Genomic DNA, 18,251 nt, shown 5'->3' on the forward strand with positions numbered 1-18,251 from the left:
GATTTAAAAATAATTGAAATGAATTTCTATTTTAAGCAATACATTACATATAAAAATTTATATTTTTAAACATTACATAAAATATTTAAATGAGAATTTCCTACTTAAAAATAGGTTAAAATATGCAATAAGTCTCTACAATATTTATAAAATTAGAATTTAATCATTATATTTTAATTTTAAATTTTTTTTCTTAAATTTTAAAATTGGTTGCAATTTTAAAATTAGAAAAAAATAACTTAATAATCATGTAACTGAAAAATAATATTATAATAAACCTAAATTTAATAAACTAATTTTAATGTTATCTGATTGAACTTAAATTTTAAAATAAAAAATAAAATTCTAAATTTATAAAATAAAAATTTATATCATATTTTAACTAAAAATATAATAAGTTTAAATGTCTCATTCAAATTAAGATTTAGTATGTAAAATTTGATTTTTTTTCCAAAAATTGAATTGATATCGTTTAATTAATGATATTAAGTTCAATCACATACTTTATTATTTAGTTTTTTTAAAAAAGTATATATTATTTTATTTTTTATATCATATACCTTTTTTTCCCCTAGTGTTCCCTTCGCTTCCCCAGAGAAAGTGAGTTCAAGAAGCTCCAAAAATCGTTGCTAATGGATGCTTCCATCTATGCCACCTTCAGTTCCAAAAATATCTCATAGAAAACGAACTCAATCCCCATTGTAGCCCAGTTCTATAAACCAAAATCTCCCCATTGCTTAATTAATCACTTTGCAACTATAATTTCTTTATATATATTTTTCTTCACCCGTTTATTAGATTTCTTCAATTTCCTGTTACTGGGTTTCGATCTCTCAGTGCAGAAAAACTGTTTGACCCCTTTTTTTTTTTGCAAGAAATTGAGTTAATTTTTGTTACAATAAAAACTTATTTCTATATTAAAAATTTGGGTTACTTTTTGATTCAATGGAAAAGACTAGGTGCAATGGGTATGGATTGGGATCCAGATTGGATCTCTTGGGTTTCGTTAATTGTTATTAATTGTTTTGTTTGTTTAATTTAGTCTTTGTTTTTGTTAAACTTGTTCTTTGTGTTTTGTACTTCTTGTTTTCCGAGCTTTATTTTCAGCCTTTTATTTTCATTTTTTGTTTTCTGGGTTTGTTCGTTTGGTAGGAATTTAGAATGAGGTACAATGGTTAAGGGTTTACAACAAATATTTTCATTAGTACCTGAGGGTTTTCATGGGTTGAACTCAACAGAATAATATGGATAGTTTGAGGGAAGACGAGGAATGTTCATTTTTTGATGCTAATGAACACATTGGAACAATGTCTGGTTTACATTCTGATTCGAATTCTGGTTTTGATAATTGGTCTGAGAGTTGTTTCGATGTATGGATTCGTAGCCCTCAAAGTGTTAACGAACGCCGCATTAAGTTTTTCGATTGGATGGGAGATAGTTTAGACCGAATTTCGTTCAAGAATTCAGTAGATGAACCTAGTTTGGAAGGAGAATTTAGCAGGGTTATGGAAACTAGTGATGCTGTTTTGAGAACACGAGGCTCCGAAGAGTTCTCTTCGAGCCGGTCTTCAATGTCTTGTTGGTCTAATGATAATCTTGATTTGTCTGAGGAGTCGAGTTCGTGTGATAAGTTTGTATGTAGGGAAGGAAATGAGGATTGGGGAGAACAGTGTGGTGTTGATGAAAAGCTTCAAGATGGGGAGGGAATTGAAGGTTGCGAAACGAAGGTGGATCAGTTGGTAAATGGCGAAAACAGCTCCACGTCTGAGATCCCTTGTGTGTCAATGACCTCATTGCAACAAGTTACGGAGAGGAAAATGGAGAAGCAGAATAAAACCGAGAGAATGCCGAAGAAAGCTAAGAACCGGTGGTTAAGTAAATTGATTACACGTTTCCTGGATAAACAGGTTGAAGATGATTCATTGAGTGGTAACAGAGATAATTCAGTTTGGGGGAATAAGGTTCAGAGGGTTAAGGTTCATCAATGCAGGAAAAGAACAAAGGAACTTTCTGCACTTTTAAAGGGACAAGTTATCCAGGCTCATGAAGGTTCAATTTTGACGATGAAATTCAGTCCTGATGGACGGTACCTAGCTAGTGCCGGTGAAGATGGCGTTGTACGAGTATTGCAAGTGGTGGAGGATCAAATGAGCATCGACCTTGATATCCCAGAGATGGATCCTTCCTGTTTATACTTTACGGTGAATCATCTTTCTGAAGTGAAACCCCTCGTTGTAGATAAGGTAAAAGAAGGCAATATAAGAATCCCGAGGAAGACATCTGATTCTGCGTGTGTGATCTTCCCTTCCAAAGCTTTCCGGCTAGTCGAGAAACCATTACACGAGTTCCATGGACACACTGGTGAGATCTTGGATCTCTCATGGTCCAACAAAAATGTGAGTGGAACAGATTTACGTACATGTTTCTAGAAAGGGAAAACATAAATTTTCATCTTATATGTCTCCGTTTTGTGTTCCGTGTTTCAGGTCCTGTTATCTTCCTCGGTTGATAAAACCGTTCGTATGTGGCAAGTTGGATGTGATGGTTGCCTCAAAGTATTTTCTCATAGTAATTACGGTGAGCTTCTATCATTAAACTTATGTTGTATTTTGGTGCATGATCTTGTTCTGATTTCTGATAAAGAATTACCTCTTATATTATGATGCAGTAACCTGTGTTCAGTTTAACCCTGTGGATGACAATTTCTTCATTAGTGGTTCAATAGACGGAAAAGTGCGCATTTGGTCAATTTCTGGCTGCCAGGTTGTTGACTGGATTGATGTAAGAGATATAGTTACTGCAGTGTGTTATCGCCCGGATGGACAGGTTTGCGTGATTTTCTTCTAGTGGTTTAGAATCACACAGTTGAGCACTTTGAACTTCGAGATAAACAATCTCTTTTTCTATTTATGCAGGGAGGAATTGTTGGCTCAATGACTGGCAGTTGCCGCTTTTACGATATGTTAGGTATGCTTCCTTTGATAGGGATTCTTATTTGTTCATGGATTGACCTATATTCATCAGTTTTATGAATCATATACATCAATCTATAGGCATATGCATTTTTGGTCTGTTTCTCAAAATCCTTATGCTTGGGTTTGTTCGTTTGTGCCTACCTGGGGTTGGATATAAATTGCTTCAGTTTAAGTGATCTAGAAGTAGTATCTGAAAGTTTTTCTAGGCATAGGCTTTAGAAATATGTTTCTTTCATTAAGCAGATTTTACAGTTGGACTGATTCTTAAGAAAACCGATTTTGTGTTGCTTTTTCAGACAATCAATTGCAACTGGGTGCTCAGATATGGGTAAATGGGAAAAAGAAGTCGCCCTGCAGAAGGATAACTGGCTTGCAGGTAGTTCTTCTCATCCTCGGTTTTGAATTTTGATCACCATAGGCTTATCATAAAAACCAAGATGTGCAGTTGTCAATAATGTATTATTCATTCCAGTTTTTGTCTCAAGATCCGAGCAAAGTAATGGTAACTTGTGCGGATTCACAAGTCAGAATTCTTCAAGGACCAAACGTGATTGGCAAATACAAGGGTATGTTCCCACTGTTCTCTAAACTCATGACCGTGCAATTTGATGCCTTATTCGTATTTTTCCCCAACTTAAGCTGTCTCTTTTTTTTTTTCAGGTGCACATAACAACGGGAACCAGACATTTACGTCAATAACAGCAGACGGGAAGCACATTGTTTCAGCTTGTGATGATGCTAATGTATATATATGGAATTGCGTTCATCAGGATAAGAATAGTATCTCTCAGTCTAAAGATATAAGATCTTGTGAACACTTCTCTGCTAGTGCATCCATCGCGATCCCTTGGTGTGGCCTGAAATATGGGAACACAGAAAATAGGCAGTTTGAAGTACCACACGAGGATTTACCTCATGACCTTCCATTTTCGTTACCTTCTTATTTCTCTATGGGCCATGAATATTCTTCAGAGTCTTTACCTAAGGGATCTGCAACATGGCCGGAGGAAACACTTCCTCCATCCAGTCCATTGTCAATGCCGTCTTCAATCCATAAATCCCAGTACAAGTTTCTGAAAACTTCCTGCCAGAGTACATTTGATTCTCACGTTTGGGGTCTCGTTATAGTGACAGCAGGATCAGACGGTAGAATCAGATCATTCCTCAATTACGGTTTACCAGTACCCGTGTGAAAATACCAGTAGAATTTGGTCCCAACAAGTGGCTGCTTTTATACGGTTGCAACAAAATCCTTCTTGGAACGAGTGTGTGACTGAGGTTAGCTTATCTGGATATCCAGGTTAACTTCATAATTGATTTGTTACTCGAGAAATCTTTTGTCTGCTCGCCTGGAAAAGATTACGCATGTCATGTGTTGAAAGGCAATTGAGATATATTATATGCATAATGCAGGCATCTGTAGCCTGTAGGACCATGTAAACCAACCTCTTCCTTTTGTTGATCTTAAATTGGATTAGAAATCAGAGCTGGTGGCTGCGGTTCGTTCCGGGGATAAAAAATGGTGGGGGTGCTGCTTTGAATGATTGATTTGTTTGTCTGCCATTTTAGGTCTGCCTCATGGTAGGGGCCATTCAAACCTGTTCATGGATTCGGGAATTTGCCAGGCTTTATTTTTCACCGAACCGGCTTCCGTGCTTCCTTGTAATGCTTGAATGCCTACCGGTTTGGTCACTGTTGCGGTTATGGTTAATAATTCTTTGCTAACACATTCATAGTAACATCTTGTAGAGTTACTTCATTTTTTCCCCCTTTTCTCTTTTGTTGAAGACTGGCCTGGATTTAGGCGCACATGTATTTAATCAACAGTTGTAAATTAATTCAGTATATATGTTGTAGCATTCATTTGACAAAGAATCAAGAAGCTTTACTTTAGTTTTGAATGTCCATGTTATGTTTATTATTTATTTATGATTTTCAGCTAATGCTGAAGATTGAACTTTTCGAAAATTTTTATTTAAGCCGTTGAACAGTTAAAATCATGATTGTATGGCTGTTTGTATTGCCTACACCAATTGAAAATTTTTTCTTCCCCTTCTCTTCTATGGTTTAGTTTTTTTTTATGAAACAGCTATGAATGTCACGAATATATAAATCTAAATCCAAATAGCTTTCTTTTCCAATCTCTGGCATTGATCATCAGATCGGTTCGGATCTAATGTATGTTCTTACTTGTTGATGGATACTAATCTACCGTACCGATCATTAAATCATCGTTTGGAGCTCGCTAGTCGGACCTAAAACAAAACCTTTAACAACTCAATTACTTAAATAAAAACTTTCAAACAATTCAATTACCATTTCATAATTTTTTGAAGTCAATACTCTATACATTCATATGTATATATGTTACAAAGATTGATTACAAATTCAACTGACAAAATTTGATATGTATGTATGTAAAAGGTGTAGCCTTCTATCACTGAATTGTGGTAGATATGGTTGTTGATGAATGTAAACAGGAAGAAACATATGGTCTTATTACAAAAGAACCAAAGTGTGTTATTACATCACATTGGCAAAACACAAGAATCCAAGGCCAGAGACAAAAAAACATCCAAGGATCGTATAATAATATCAATTAATTTCAAAGTTGAAGCATATGCCGTTAATGTTAGATCGAAGCCATCACATCATGATGCAAGTGATGTTTTCCTATACCGATTAAATCAAATGTTTAATGTAATTTTATCGTCATTTTTAATTAAATATGTAGTTTAATAATTTACTCAATTTGTAATTATTTAAGTTATTATTTTATATCCATTTTTAATAAACCCCGGCCCAAATGAATGCAATGCATTGGATCAGCCAATCATCTCCCTAATAGCTCATAAGAACAAAGCCCAAAACAGAAAAAGCCCAGAGCTTTTCTTTCAGAGTATGAATTTTGATTGCGTCAATTAATCCACCATATGAACAAAGCCAATATCGATATTAAAACCCAGAATTGCAAAGCTTTCGAATGAATTTCAGGTAAGATTTACCAATCTTAGCGAACAACATACCGGAGATTCACATTCCTCCGATCAAATTATTTAGCGGTGAGAATTTCATAGACATCCAAACTAAGAAAAAAAAAGAGTCAAACAACCAGAAAAAGGCTTACATCAAAATTCACAGTATTAAAAAGAACTAAAGACAAAAAATTCGAAACCCTAGAAACAATACGCGATCCATGACCTAAACAGGGAGATTAACGACGTCGTTTGAAGGAGTGTTGTTGTTGTTGTTAGGGATAGAGGTGACTGATAATGAAGAGATGGAGGAACAATTAGTGAACATGAGAGGGAGATCATGAGCCTCGGAATCATCGGCATCATCGGAGGTGGAAAGGTTAATGCAAGAGCAACGCTCGAGAGACGCGAAGAAAGCTTGGGCCACGCTGCTTCCCAACCACGCCGCCATGTAAGACAAACAGCTGCCTTCACTGTTCTGCATTCTAAGGATTATCTGATTGATTTGGGGGGGGGGGGAGTGAAGTGAGGATCTGAAAGAAGCTGTTTTGATTTTGAATTGAACTTTGTTGATAATAATCCCCAAAATCAAAATCTGGGGGTATTTTTTGAATTTCAAAGCCCTAAACTTGAAGATGAAGCGATCGGTCAATTGACTCTATAAAGGTAAAAGCGACGGACTTTGTCTCCTGCAAGTTACCTTCTTTCTTTTCCTGTTTTTAATTATAATTTTTCCCTTAAATTGTAGTGTTCTTTTTTTAAGGGGGTTAATTAGTAATTACGTTAACTAATGGGTCAAGGCTTGTGGGCTTGGTCGGGGTTGTTTGGTCCATAGATTATTCATATTTTAGATAATTTATTTTTTTTCCCACAAGATCATTTAATTTATTGATAACTTTTAGTTTTATCAATTTATTTTACGGTGAGTATTTGATATACTAATAGTGTATTTTTTTTATTTCACTAGTAATTTTAAAATTTTGAAATACATTTTTAGTTATAAGATGCTAGTCAACCTTTTAACTCTGCCTATAAAGTCTAAAAACTTCACTAACAATATACTAAATAATTTTTATTTATTTTATTAAACTTTTATTATTAACAAATTAAGCCACTTTTTAAAAATAAAGTAGGCAAATTTTATTATTAGCAAATTAAGTCACTTTCTGAGGATAAAGTATCTATCTTTTATCTCTATATTGAGAACAAAGATAAAAAAAAAATTGAAGCTCATATAAAAACGGTCAAAAATGTTTCAAGCCTATGCTTAAGCAATGACTCATTTTATTGTTTAAAATTAATTCACTCACGTTCATTCAATATGTCCATAAAAAGGAATCTCGAGACCCTAAATCATGCAATAGAAACAGTTCGGGATAATTTTTCGAATACTAAAACAAATCAAAACAATTTATTTCACTATTCATAATAAAACTGTCCACCTGCGCAACAGTCACTAATTTAATTATAACTCAAGTTACGAAACTCGAAATTTAGATCCATACATTTTCCCTTAAACTAGACTCATATATCTTATTACCATAAAATTTTCAGAATTTTTGGTTTATCCAATTAGTACAGTTTATTCTTTAAAGTCTCACCTGTTTCATTATTCGACAGCTCTGACCCCTCTTCACTAAAAATTAATTATCTCATTGTATAGAATTTGGATAACATTATAGTTTGTTTCTATTGAAAATAGACTCACTAAGGAATATAGACATATAAATTATAACTTCCAATTCTTTCTGTAAATTTTTTAATGATTTTCTAAAGTCAGAACAGTAGATTTCAAAAACTATTCTGACCCTGTCTCACTAAAATTCAAATATCTAAAAATATACAACTCTTTTGCTTACTCTATTACTTTCATGTGAAAATAGACTCATTCAGCTTTAATTTCATATCTCACTCAGCTTCTAATTCAATTTCCACCATTTTTGGTGATTTTTCAAAACCATGTCAATGCTGCTGTCCAAAAATTGTTTTAGTGGAAAATGTTGATAACTAAGTTTATAACACCTTCACTTTCTTTCAATTAAACCCTATACATGCCATATAAACCTTAAGATGCACAATAAAATTTACCGAAGTAATCTGGATAGTGTGCCCTGATATGTTGATCCGATCCACCGATTTCACATCAATCTACAAAGAACATTAATCTGTAACAGCCCGATTTTGGGTCAAGTCGGAATAGTGGTTTCGGGACCAAAAATTGGACGAGGAAAAATGAAATGGCCTGAATTTTCAGGGGTGTCGGAACGGTGATTCGAGATCACTAAATCCGACAAATGAGTAGAAAATATTATTAATTTAGTGAGTATAAGTTAAATGTGAAGTTAAGAAAATTTTTGAAATAGTGAATAGTGCACTAGAAATAAAATATTAAAATAATTAGAAAAAATGAGGTATCGAGACCTCAGAGATTTTAAACCGAGCCATAAATATTTTTATAAATATTTATGGAGTGTTAAAAAGTTAGTATTAAATTTTTGTTAAGAAATTTTAAATTTTCGATAATTAATTGAATAAAAAGGACTAAATTGTAACAAATACAAAATTAAGGTAAATGATTAAATAGCTTAAATGATAAAAGGAAGAGGGCTTAAAAGACAAATAGGCCCAATTTCTATTTGGGCTGGACGGCAAAGGCATGAAATCAGCAAGAAAGTAAGGAGAATTAAGGGCAAAATTGGAATATTGCAAAATTACTTAATAAAGCTAGGATCCAAGTGGAATTATCTAGATTTCTCTTTATTTTTCTGCATTCTCATCAAAAAAACACCATAGAAGGGTTTCCTTAAGCTGATTTTTCATATTTTTACTGCAAGTAAGTTCAATTCTTGATTATTTCTTAAAATTTTTGTGTTTTTGTGACTTTTACAACTAGGCCCACTTGTTGAATTCATTAGTTTTTGATTCTATGAAAGAAGTTGAAAGTTGCTATGAATATGTGCTGCAAGTATATGATGATTTAGCATGGAATTAGAGCTTTAAATTGTTTATATGTTGATTTTATTGAAATAATTGAATAGAAAGTGAATGTTTGGGACCTAATAGTAAAACAAGTTAGGGTTTTATGAGGAAATTCTGAATTTAAATAATTATTAATAACTTATAATGTCTAGGTAAAGTACTAATTGAGAAATATTAGCTTAATTGAGGGGTTAATTAAGCAAGGACTGAATTGTATGAACTGTGAAATTTGGGGCAAAATGGAAATCAACATTTTGCACTAAAACAGTTTTGGACAGCAGCAATAGTTTAACTTTGAAAAATCACCAAAAATTGTGGAAATCAAATTAGAGAATGAATAAAATATTAAATTAAAGCTTATTGAGTCTAGTTTCTCATAGAAGAAACTATGTAAGTAACTGTAAATTATGATATATAATAAATTTTGTGAGACAATGTCAGAATGATTTCGGGTTCCCCTGTTCTGATTTTGGAAAATCATAAAAAATTGAATAAAAATAATTAGGGGCTTAAATTTATATATTTAAAACCCTGAATGAGTCAATTTTCAAGAGAAATAAAGGGAAACATCATCCGAATCTCGTACGAGGAGATAATTAATTTTTAGTGAAGAAGGGTCGGAACTGTCTTGCAGTGAAACATGAGAGACTTTAAAGAATAAACTGTACTTATTGGCTAAGCCAAAAATTCTGAAAATTTTATGGTAAGAATATATGTGAGTCTAGTTTCAGATAAAATTAACGGATCTTAATTTGGAGTTTTGTAACTCAATATATAAATAATTTAGTGACTCTGACTCGGATTGACAGATTTGAATTTACTTATAAGTAAATAGTGAAAATATAGTTAATGTTATTTAAGCGTGTTATATACATTAAGGATGTGGAATGGAGAGGAGGAGGAGGAAAATTGGAAAATATAAGAATGACTTGTGTATAAATCGGTCATATATTCGATCATAATCGATAAACGTTGAGTTAAATGGTAGATACGTATTAGTATTGAACTTAATGATATTGAATTGTATGAGAAGCAAATGAAAATTTCTATTGCTAGTGATATAATTTGAATTAAAAGAATTATTGTGATATTGAAATGTATATTGGATTGAGAAATTAATTTGAATTGTGAACATGAGAAATTATGAATTGAATGAAATGGAAATGAAGCATTGAATTGTTAAGACTTGTGAATTGCATGAATATAAATCGGGTCTCGTAGGCCCTATTTATTATGAATATAATATTTAGAGGATATATGTGAATAATTATAAAAGCATGTTAAAAATTTGAAAGTTTTAATTTAGATGAAATTTTATAATACGGTTAAATACGTTTACAAGTGTATGTGTTCTGGTAATGCCTCGCACCCTATTCCGGCGACGGATACGGGTAAGGGGTGTTACATAATCACACAGGAGTAAGCTTATGTAAGCTTAGTAAGTTCATAGGCATAGAAAATAATTCTTACCGAACATCTTATAACAATTATACAATATATAATTTCACTAATTCTTCATTTTCTTAATCAACTTAGGAAACGGTTATGGAATTGAGTCCTTTGTTTTTTAAAATGTCATAGTATAACTATGGTCTTGCACATAATCAGTCACATATCACACACCGAAGCCATGGTCCAGCCATGGTCTTACATGGAAGCATATATCACACCGATGCCATATATCGGATATGGTCTTATACGGAAATCACATATCACATATTGCCATGTTCCAACCATGGTCTTTTCCGTCAATGCGTATGAGTCACTGAACGAAAGTACTCAATCCAATGTTCCACTAAATTAGAACTTTTATTCAAACATTTATATTTTCACAATTATCTCAGTTTAATAACATTCATATAAAATAACATACCATAGCATTCATGAAATTCCAAAGTATAATACAACATTTCCTACCAAGCACAATCTCAAACAATGAATTTACTCAATTGAGCTCAATATCAAATATCAACTTATATTCCAACATTTAGCTTCAATTGCACTTACAAATACTTGTTAAATTAAGAATCGTCTTACGGATTTGAGTACATCGTTTGCCCGGTGCCACGATTTGCTTGAATATTTTACAATGCTATAACCCAGTATGGTTTCCTTCACTGAAATACCATACCTACTTTTCACATCTCAGTATGGTTTTCTTCACTGAAACACTATTCCTACTTTTCACAACTCAGTATGGCTTTCTTCACTGAAACACCAAACCTACTTTTCACAATTTTCCATGGATTTTCACTATGGGCTTATTCGTCAATTCATCACTGATTACAGAACGTATGTACTCAATCCTGCGTATCCCTTAATTTAAACTGACAATCTCATTTTTTTACTCATTTTTACCATAATCATAATTCAACAACAATATACGAATTGATACAATATATCATTCCCACATTAACAATTAATCATAAAAATTTAGCCATATGAACTTACCTGGGCCAATTTGTAGGATTTGTAAAAGTTCAGAGACTATTTTGATACTCTCTCTTTTCCACATTTATCTTGATTCTCGATCTATAATATAAAATTTTCCATTAATTAGCATCTAACTCAATACTAATTCACTTCACAATTTATGCCCTTCAATTTTGAAATTACACTTTTACCTTAAAACTTACAATTTTTACAATCTAGTCCCTACTCAATTAACACTTTAATTGAACTATTTTTTCCTCAAATAACACTTTATCTAATAATTTTAGGGTATTATACAGCCTTTTATATTCATAATTTCAGTACAAAACCCCAATTCCTAGCTTTTTCACAAATAAGTCCTAAAAATCATTTTCTACTAAAATCACTTAATAAAATCATAATATAATAAAATTAAAGCTTGAAATATATGATATTCATCATAAAATTCCAGTACTCACTCATGGTAACTTTAAAATCATTCATAGAATCAAAAACAAATGAATTCAATAGTTGGACTTATTTGTAAAAGTCATAAAACATGAAGAATTACAAAGGAAAAGCAAGAATTGAACTTACATGATGAAAAATATGAAAAAAAACAGCTTGAAAACTCTCTCCTATGGCGTTTTGGCTGAAGAAAAATGATGATATCTCTAGATTTTTCAATTTTGTCTTTATTTTATATGTTTAATTTGCAAAATTTCCAATTTTGCCCTTATTTCTCCTTATTTCTTGCTGATTTTCTTGCCCAAACCGTCCAGCCCATATACTTTAGGCCTAATTTCCTTTTAAATCCCTCCTTATTAGTCACTTAAACTATTTAATCACAATTTAACAAATTTTGCACTATTTTCAATTTAGTCCTTTTTAATTAATCCAAACGTTAAAATTTTCTAACGAAACTTTTATACTAACTCAATGACACTCCATAAATATTTATAAAAATATTTATGGCTCGAATTATGAATTCGAGGTCTCGATACCTCGTTTTAGACCCAATTTACCAATTAAATTCTTTTTAAATCACAGAATTCACTAATTTAAAAATTCTTCTAAATTCACACTTGACCCATAATTATTAACTTATTAAAATTTCAAGCTTACTTGTCGGATTTAGTGATCCCAAATCACTGTTTTCGATACCACTAAAAATTAGGCTGTTACAATATAATTATACAAATATATAAAATAATAATATTTTTTATATTTTTTATTATAACGACTTAAACAAGCATCATCAAGTCACATCAAGAGTCTATTGATCAGATACTCTAGACCTTACGGTCCCATAAGTATTAGACTATCCCATATAAAAACACAAGAAATCAAGAGAGAGAGGAGGAAAGCTTCTTCTCCTCTTCATCTTTCTCTAACCGAGAACTCACTTTTCTCCATACTTTGACAATTAAATCTGTCGGCCCTCTACCCTGTCCTAAATGAAGTGAATCGATCAACTTCTTCACCACTCAAACATAATATTAACACATTCGTTGAGTATTCTCATAAAAAAAATTATTTACCAAAATTAATATCTCAAATTTAATTTATTTTAAAAATAATTCGCTAGGATAACATTCGCTTTATAATTATTTACCAAAATTAGCATAAAAGCTCTATTTTGTTGATAATAAAAGTTTGGATTATGGCCAATAATAATAAAGTTGACGATATAGCTTGATTAAATTAAAGAATTATTACTTTTATATTAATTTCAGTAACTTAAAAAGTAAATTACCCAACATTGACAATCATAAATGGAATTCATGATTTGGGTCCATGAACCTAATCTATAAAGGGGACCTATTAATTAGATCCCTAAATCAAACTTATGAATTCGACTGTAAATTGGATCCATGAACCGAACCCACCAAAATTTATACATCTCATTATATCATATAAATATATATATACAATAACCTAAATACACTATAATTGTGACAAGTAGTGCAATCATATTTTATTTATTTATTTTTAATTTTAGTTATTCATTAATTAAATTAAAACAATTTTAACATGATTTAGAAGCAAATAGAGTAAAAACAAATAAATAATAAAAATATTAATAACTTTTAAAATTTAAAACGTATGAAACGAAATGATTATGTTTAAAAAATTAAAATTGAAACCTACGTGGATGATTATGTTTTAAATATGAAATTTTTAAACGCAATAATTTTGTATCAACTTCAATTAATTTAATTTAATCATCTTACTTACATTCAATTTGATCACTGTTATTTTGATTCTTTATGTAGATTTAAATTTAAATGTTTATTCTACGTAGTATTATTTTTAATGTTATTATATGTAAATTTATTTATGATATTATTTATTCGATAAAATTATAAAGTAAATACGTAATACATGTAGATTTATTTATAAATGATATAAAAGATGGCCTTTATACCAGGTTTATAACGGGCAAAAAACTAAAAAAAGTCCTTTTTTTTTTAAATTTACTGAAATAGGCCGATTTTTTAATTATTTACCAGAATGGGCCATTTTCCCCGAAATCGCGTCCACGTCAGCGCGCTGACGTTGACGTGGACGCGATGACCTGTCACGTAGCGCGTTTTTCGGGGCACGATTTTGACGTTGATTTCACGTTGGGTTTTCTGGGTTTTAGGGTTTAGGGTGCAGGCTTTTTTAGGGTTTAGGGGTCCCGAAAAAAATTATTTCGAGTTGACGTTTCTGGTCAAATAGTATAAAATCGCTTCTACCAGGATGCTATCAGAGAAGAAATTGTGAAATCGTGCCCTCGTGGATGCCATTTCAGCACAGTTGGTCATGTAAGAAGTAATTTTTTTTGACGTTTTCTGAGCAAATAGTATAAAATCGCTGATACCAGGATGCTATATGAGAAGAAATTGTGAAATTGCGCCCTCGTGGACGCGATTTCGCTACAGTTGGTCATGTAGGAAATTTTTTTTTTACATTTCTGAGCAAATAGTGTAAAAACGCTGATACCAGGATGCTATATGAGAAGAAATTGTGAAATCGCGCCCTCGTGGACGCGATTTTGCTACAGTTGGTCATGTAGGAAATAATTTTTTTTTGACGTTTCTGAGCAAATAGTGTAAAATCATGCCCTCGTGGACGCGATTTTGCTACAGTAGCAAGTTTGGGCTGAGGCTATAAATTAGGTAGAAAATGTTCTTAGAATGCATAAGTCATAGCAGAAACATTTTAGAGAGGCTAAGAAAGTTAGAGTTTCAAAATGAGTGAACGTATTAGTGCTGTTATTTACTACGATGGTGAGGTTTGCCACACCGAGAATGGTGTTATTTTTTTGTCGGAGAATACGGTGCGACTGTCATTTAGCCAAAACATAGATTTGACAGAACTTCGTAAAAGAATTAGGCGTAAAATCTTCGGAATGACGCCAATGAAAGTTCTGTCAATCACGTATCGATTTTGTTCTTCTGTTGATCCGGTGACATATGACTCGTTTGACATAAAAGGTGCTCGTAGCTTGGAGGCAATGGTGCAAACTCATCTTGCTAGCGGAGCAACTTATATTGAGTTATATGTACAATTTACGTCGCCAACTGATGTACTTCCGTCCGGTGTTCGAGATGTATACACGACCCCTGGCCGACACTCGGTTAGCGGGTTACAAAATACGGAACAACCCATGTTCGGTAGCGGTGTCGAATGTACATCCCCACCAAGACACTCTGTCGGTGGATGAGACATGTACGTCGGTGGCTCGACGTTTGACGCTAGAAATACGAAATGGGGAACTGCATCAAGTTCTAGTGGATGGCAATCTACATCCAATTGGGGACGTTATCAAATGCCCAGAAGAAGGGATGACGTACTACCTACGACATCAACCGGTGAGGGGACGTCGTACGCTGCAGATGATTGTGGGTTAGAAGATGAGTCCGATGTGGATCCACCTCGAGAGCCCGGGCCGGATGGTGCGGGTGGGATTATTTTCGACGGAGCCTATTCCAATGAAGGTGAAGATGGTGATAGGAGTGCGGATGATGATGAAGATCCACGATTGAGCATACTCACCTCCAGCCCACATGCATAATGTCGATCTGTCAGCAGATGATGCGTTAGAGTTTCCAGATCTACCACACCGGTTGCGAGATCGTACAAGTCCGGGGGTAGATCCTGGTGAACTTGAAGTTGGTAATCTGTTTACCAATAAGGATAGTTTTATTGGTGCTTTGAAACAGCATAGCATCAAAAACGGCGTTAATTACCACGTCGTTAAATCAAAATCTGATAAGTTTGAGGCGAAGTGTGCGGTGCAAGACGACAAATGTTCATAGAAAATCGTCGCCTCGTTAAGGAAGAGGACAGTGTTGTGGGAGATCAAAAAGTACAAAGGTCCACATACATGTCTGCAGTACGATGATTGAATGTGTCGAATAATATTTTATTTTCCAATGTTGCATTATTTAATGTACTCCCTCCCTCTGTAGGTGTTTCAGAAGATCATCCGAAAATGGATTCAGCTATGTTGGCTAGCTTGATACTGCCCACGATAAAGGTAGATCCTAGGACTTCAGTGCCGGTGATAATTTCCAATATCCGTAGCCAAATGGGGTACACGCCCTCTTACCGTAAGGCTTGGATAGCTAAGCAAAAGACATTGGAGAAGATGCATAGTGGGTGGGGCGCTTCATATAATGAAATATGGCAATGGTGTCAGGTGCCATCACAGACCTTGAAACGGAACATGCGTACTACAACGGTCGATTGCTACGTGGATGCCAAGTGTTCAAACGCCTTTTTTGGACATTTAAGTAATGCCAAGACGCATTTCCATACTGCAAGCCGTTTGTACAAATTGACGGTACCTTCATGTTCGGTAGGTACACTCATCGGCTATTGGTTGCAGTGGCACAGGACGACGGTGGGAGAATTCTTCCAATTGCATTTGCAATAACACCGGGGGAGTCGTCAGATGACTGGAATTTCTTTCTCTCTAGGTTAAGGAGACATGTGTGCCCCCAACCTGATATCTGTGTTATTTCAGACCGGGGGCGTCGGTATACTAGCTGCATTTGATCGAGAGGGAAGCCTGTGGCAGCGTACACACCATAGATATTGCCTGAGACACGTTGCTTCGAACTACTACAGGCAATATCCATCTAAGATCGAACGACGACAAGTGACCAACATGGGTATTTACTATATACCTGTATTATTTCGTTTGTCATTTTGAATTAGTTTTATTGGTAGAAGTGGTATAAAATATTTGCTATGTTCTTATATTGGTAGGGTATGAAATGAATAAAGATCGTTTTCACGAGATGTTGGCAATCTTACGATCCCAAAACAGAGAAGGGGCGGACTACCTTTGCAACATACGTTTCGAACAGTGGGCACAAGCATACGACGGAGGCCTACGATATGGGCATATGACGTCGAACCTGGCAGAATGCATAAATTCTGTTCTTAAAGGAACGCGCCATCTATCGATAACAGCGGTTGTGCGAGAGACATATTTCCGTTTGGCGGCGCTATTTCCAAAGCGAGCGGCAACTTATGCAGGCCAGATGCAGGGTGGGCATGTATGGTGCAGTAAGGTAGTTCAAGAAATTAACAAGGCGAACGCGAGGGCAAACACCATGCACGCAGTGTGTCACGATCGAGATAATTTATGGTTTCGCGTGACGGAGTTTGACAGACCGCACCAATGTGTTGTTGGCGGGCAATATCGTGTACACTTGCGAAACAGGACTTGTGACTGTGGGAAGTTCGACGCACTTCGTTATCCATGCGCTCATGTTTCCAAAAACTTTTGTTAATGGTTAGTCAAATTATCAATTTATGTAAAATTATTAAGCCGGAAATAGTGTGGTACAAACTAGTAAGATTATCAAATTAGGTTAGGGTTTTAAATTAAATTAGGTTAGGGTTAGAGTTTATAATTAAATTAGGTTAGGGCTAGGGTTTTATAATTAAATTAAATTAGGTTAGGTTAGGGTTTTATAATTGAATTAGGTTAGGGTTAGGGTTTATAATTAAATTAAATTAGGTTTGGGTTTTTAATTAAATTAAATTAGGTTAGAGTTTAGGTTAATTAAATTAAATTAGGTTAGGGTTTAGGGTCTTCAAGTTTAGTCGGTAATCCACGATAACTTACCGGATGGTTCCACCTAATTCAATAAATTTTTAGCATACTTTTATTATTACAAAATCTACATAACAATTTCAAAATGTAATATAAAATTTACCTCGACACGAGTGAGAATGTATATGGGTGGTTCACTCGAGGACGTAGAAATGGAAAGAGAAACCGTGCCCATGATTGCAGTAGTGACAGGCAACCTCCGATTTTTGCTCTCCTCGGTTTAAATGCCCGCACATCTCACGATACAATGTTGCCAAGACAGCAGACCCCAACTAAATTCACCGGTTGCTCTAAAATCAACGAGTTTTAGCAGCCACCTTAGATGTACACGGCTCCGTGACGTGTCGGCCATCAGATAGCCTCCAATTATTTGAAGAATGTATGATCGGGCATATCGAATTCTTTCAATTTCGGTTGAATTTGCATTCAGATTGGGGAAGGTGGCACGTAACCAGCCCATCTCCACCTTACCTCCATCCATTTTATCCGGTACAGCGCCCAAAAGCTCGTAACACACCGCCTCCCAGTTGCTAGATTGGGCAGACCCGGTGACTGGGTGCCCGTCCACCGGCAATCCCAAATGCAGATGGACATCTTCTAGAGTGATAGTGCACTCTCCACATGGAAGATGAAATGTGTGCGTCTCGGGTCTCCACTTCTCGATGAGCGCACTGATCAGTTTCGGCTCCAACTTGCATCCCCGGCCTACCGTCGCCACGTGCCAAAATCCCGCTTCCCACAGGTAGTTCTCTACTAACGGTGATGGAGGACCATGCATATTCCGAATATTGC

At 34.4% G+C, this 18,251-nt stretch overlaps 1 protein-coding gene across 1 annotated transcript; it reads left to right on the top strand.

Moving 5' to 3' along the window:
* The first annotated feature begins 576 nt into the window (after nt 1-576).
* Nucleotides 577-4,876, top strand: LOC105765431 (WD repeat-containing protein YMR102C). The gene is made up of 7 exons (XM_012584511.2): nt 577-2,396; nt 2,487-2,577; nt 2,669-2,826; nt 2,916-2,967; nt 3,272-3,351; nt 3,448-3,541; nt 3,636-4,876. The coding sequence occupies exons 1-7, from the start codon at nt 1,245-1,247 to the stop codon at nt 4,166-4,168; spliced, it is 2,160 nt and encodes a 719-aa protein (XP_012439965.1). The 5' UTR covers nt 577-1,244; the 3' UTR covers nt 4,169-4,876.
* The last annotated feature ends 13,375 nt before the right edge of the window (nt 4,877-18,251 follow it).

The sequence above is a fragment of the Gossypium raimondii genome, chromosome 12, assembly GCF_025698545.1.
Source record: "Gossypium raimondii isolate GPD5lz chromosome 12, ASM2569854v1, whole genome shotgun sequence".
NCBI lineage: Eukaryota > Viridiplantae > Streptophyta > Magnoliopsida > Malvales > Malvaceae > Gossypium > Gossypium raimondii.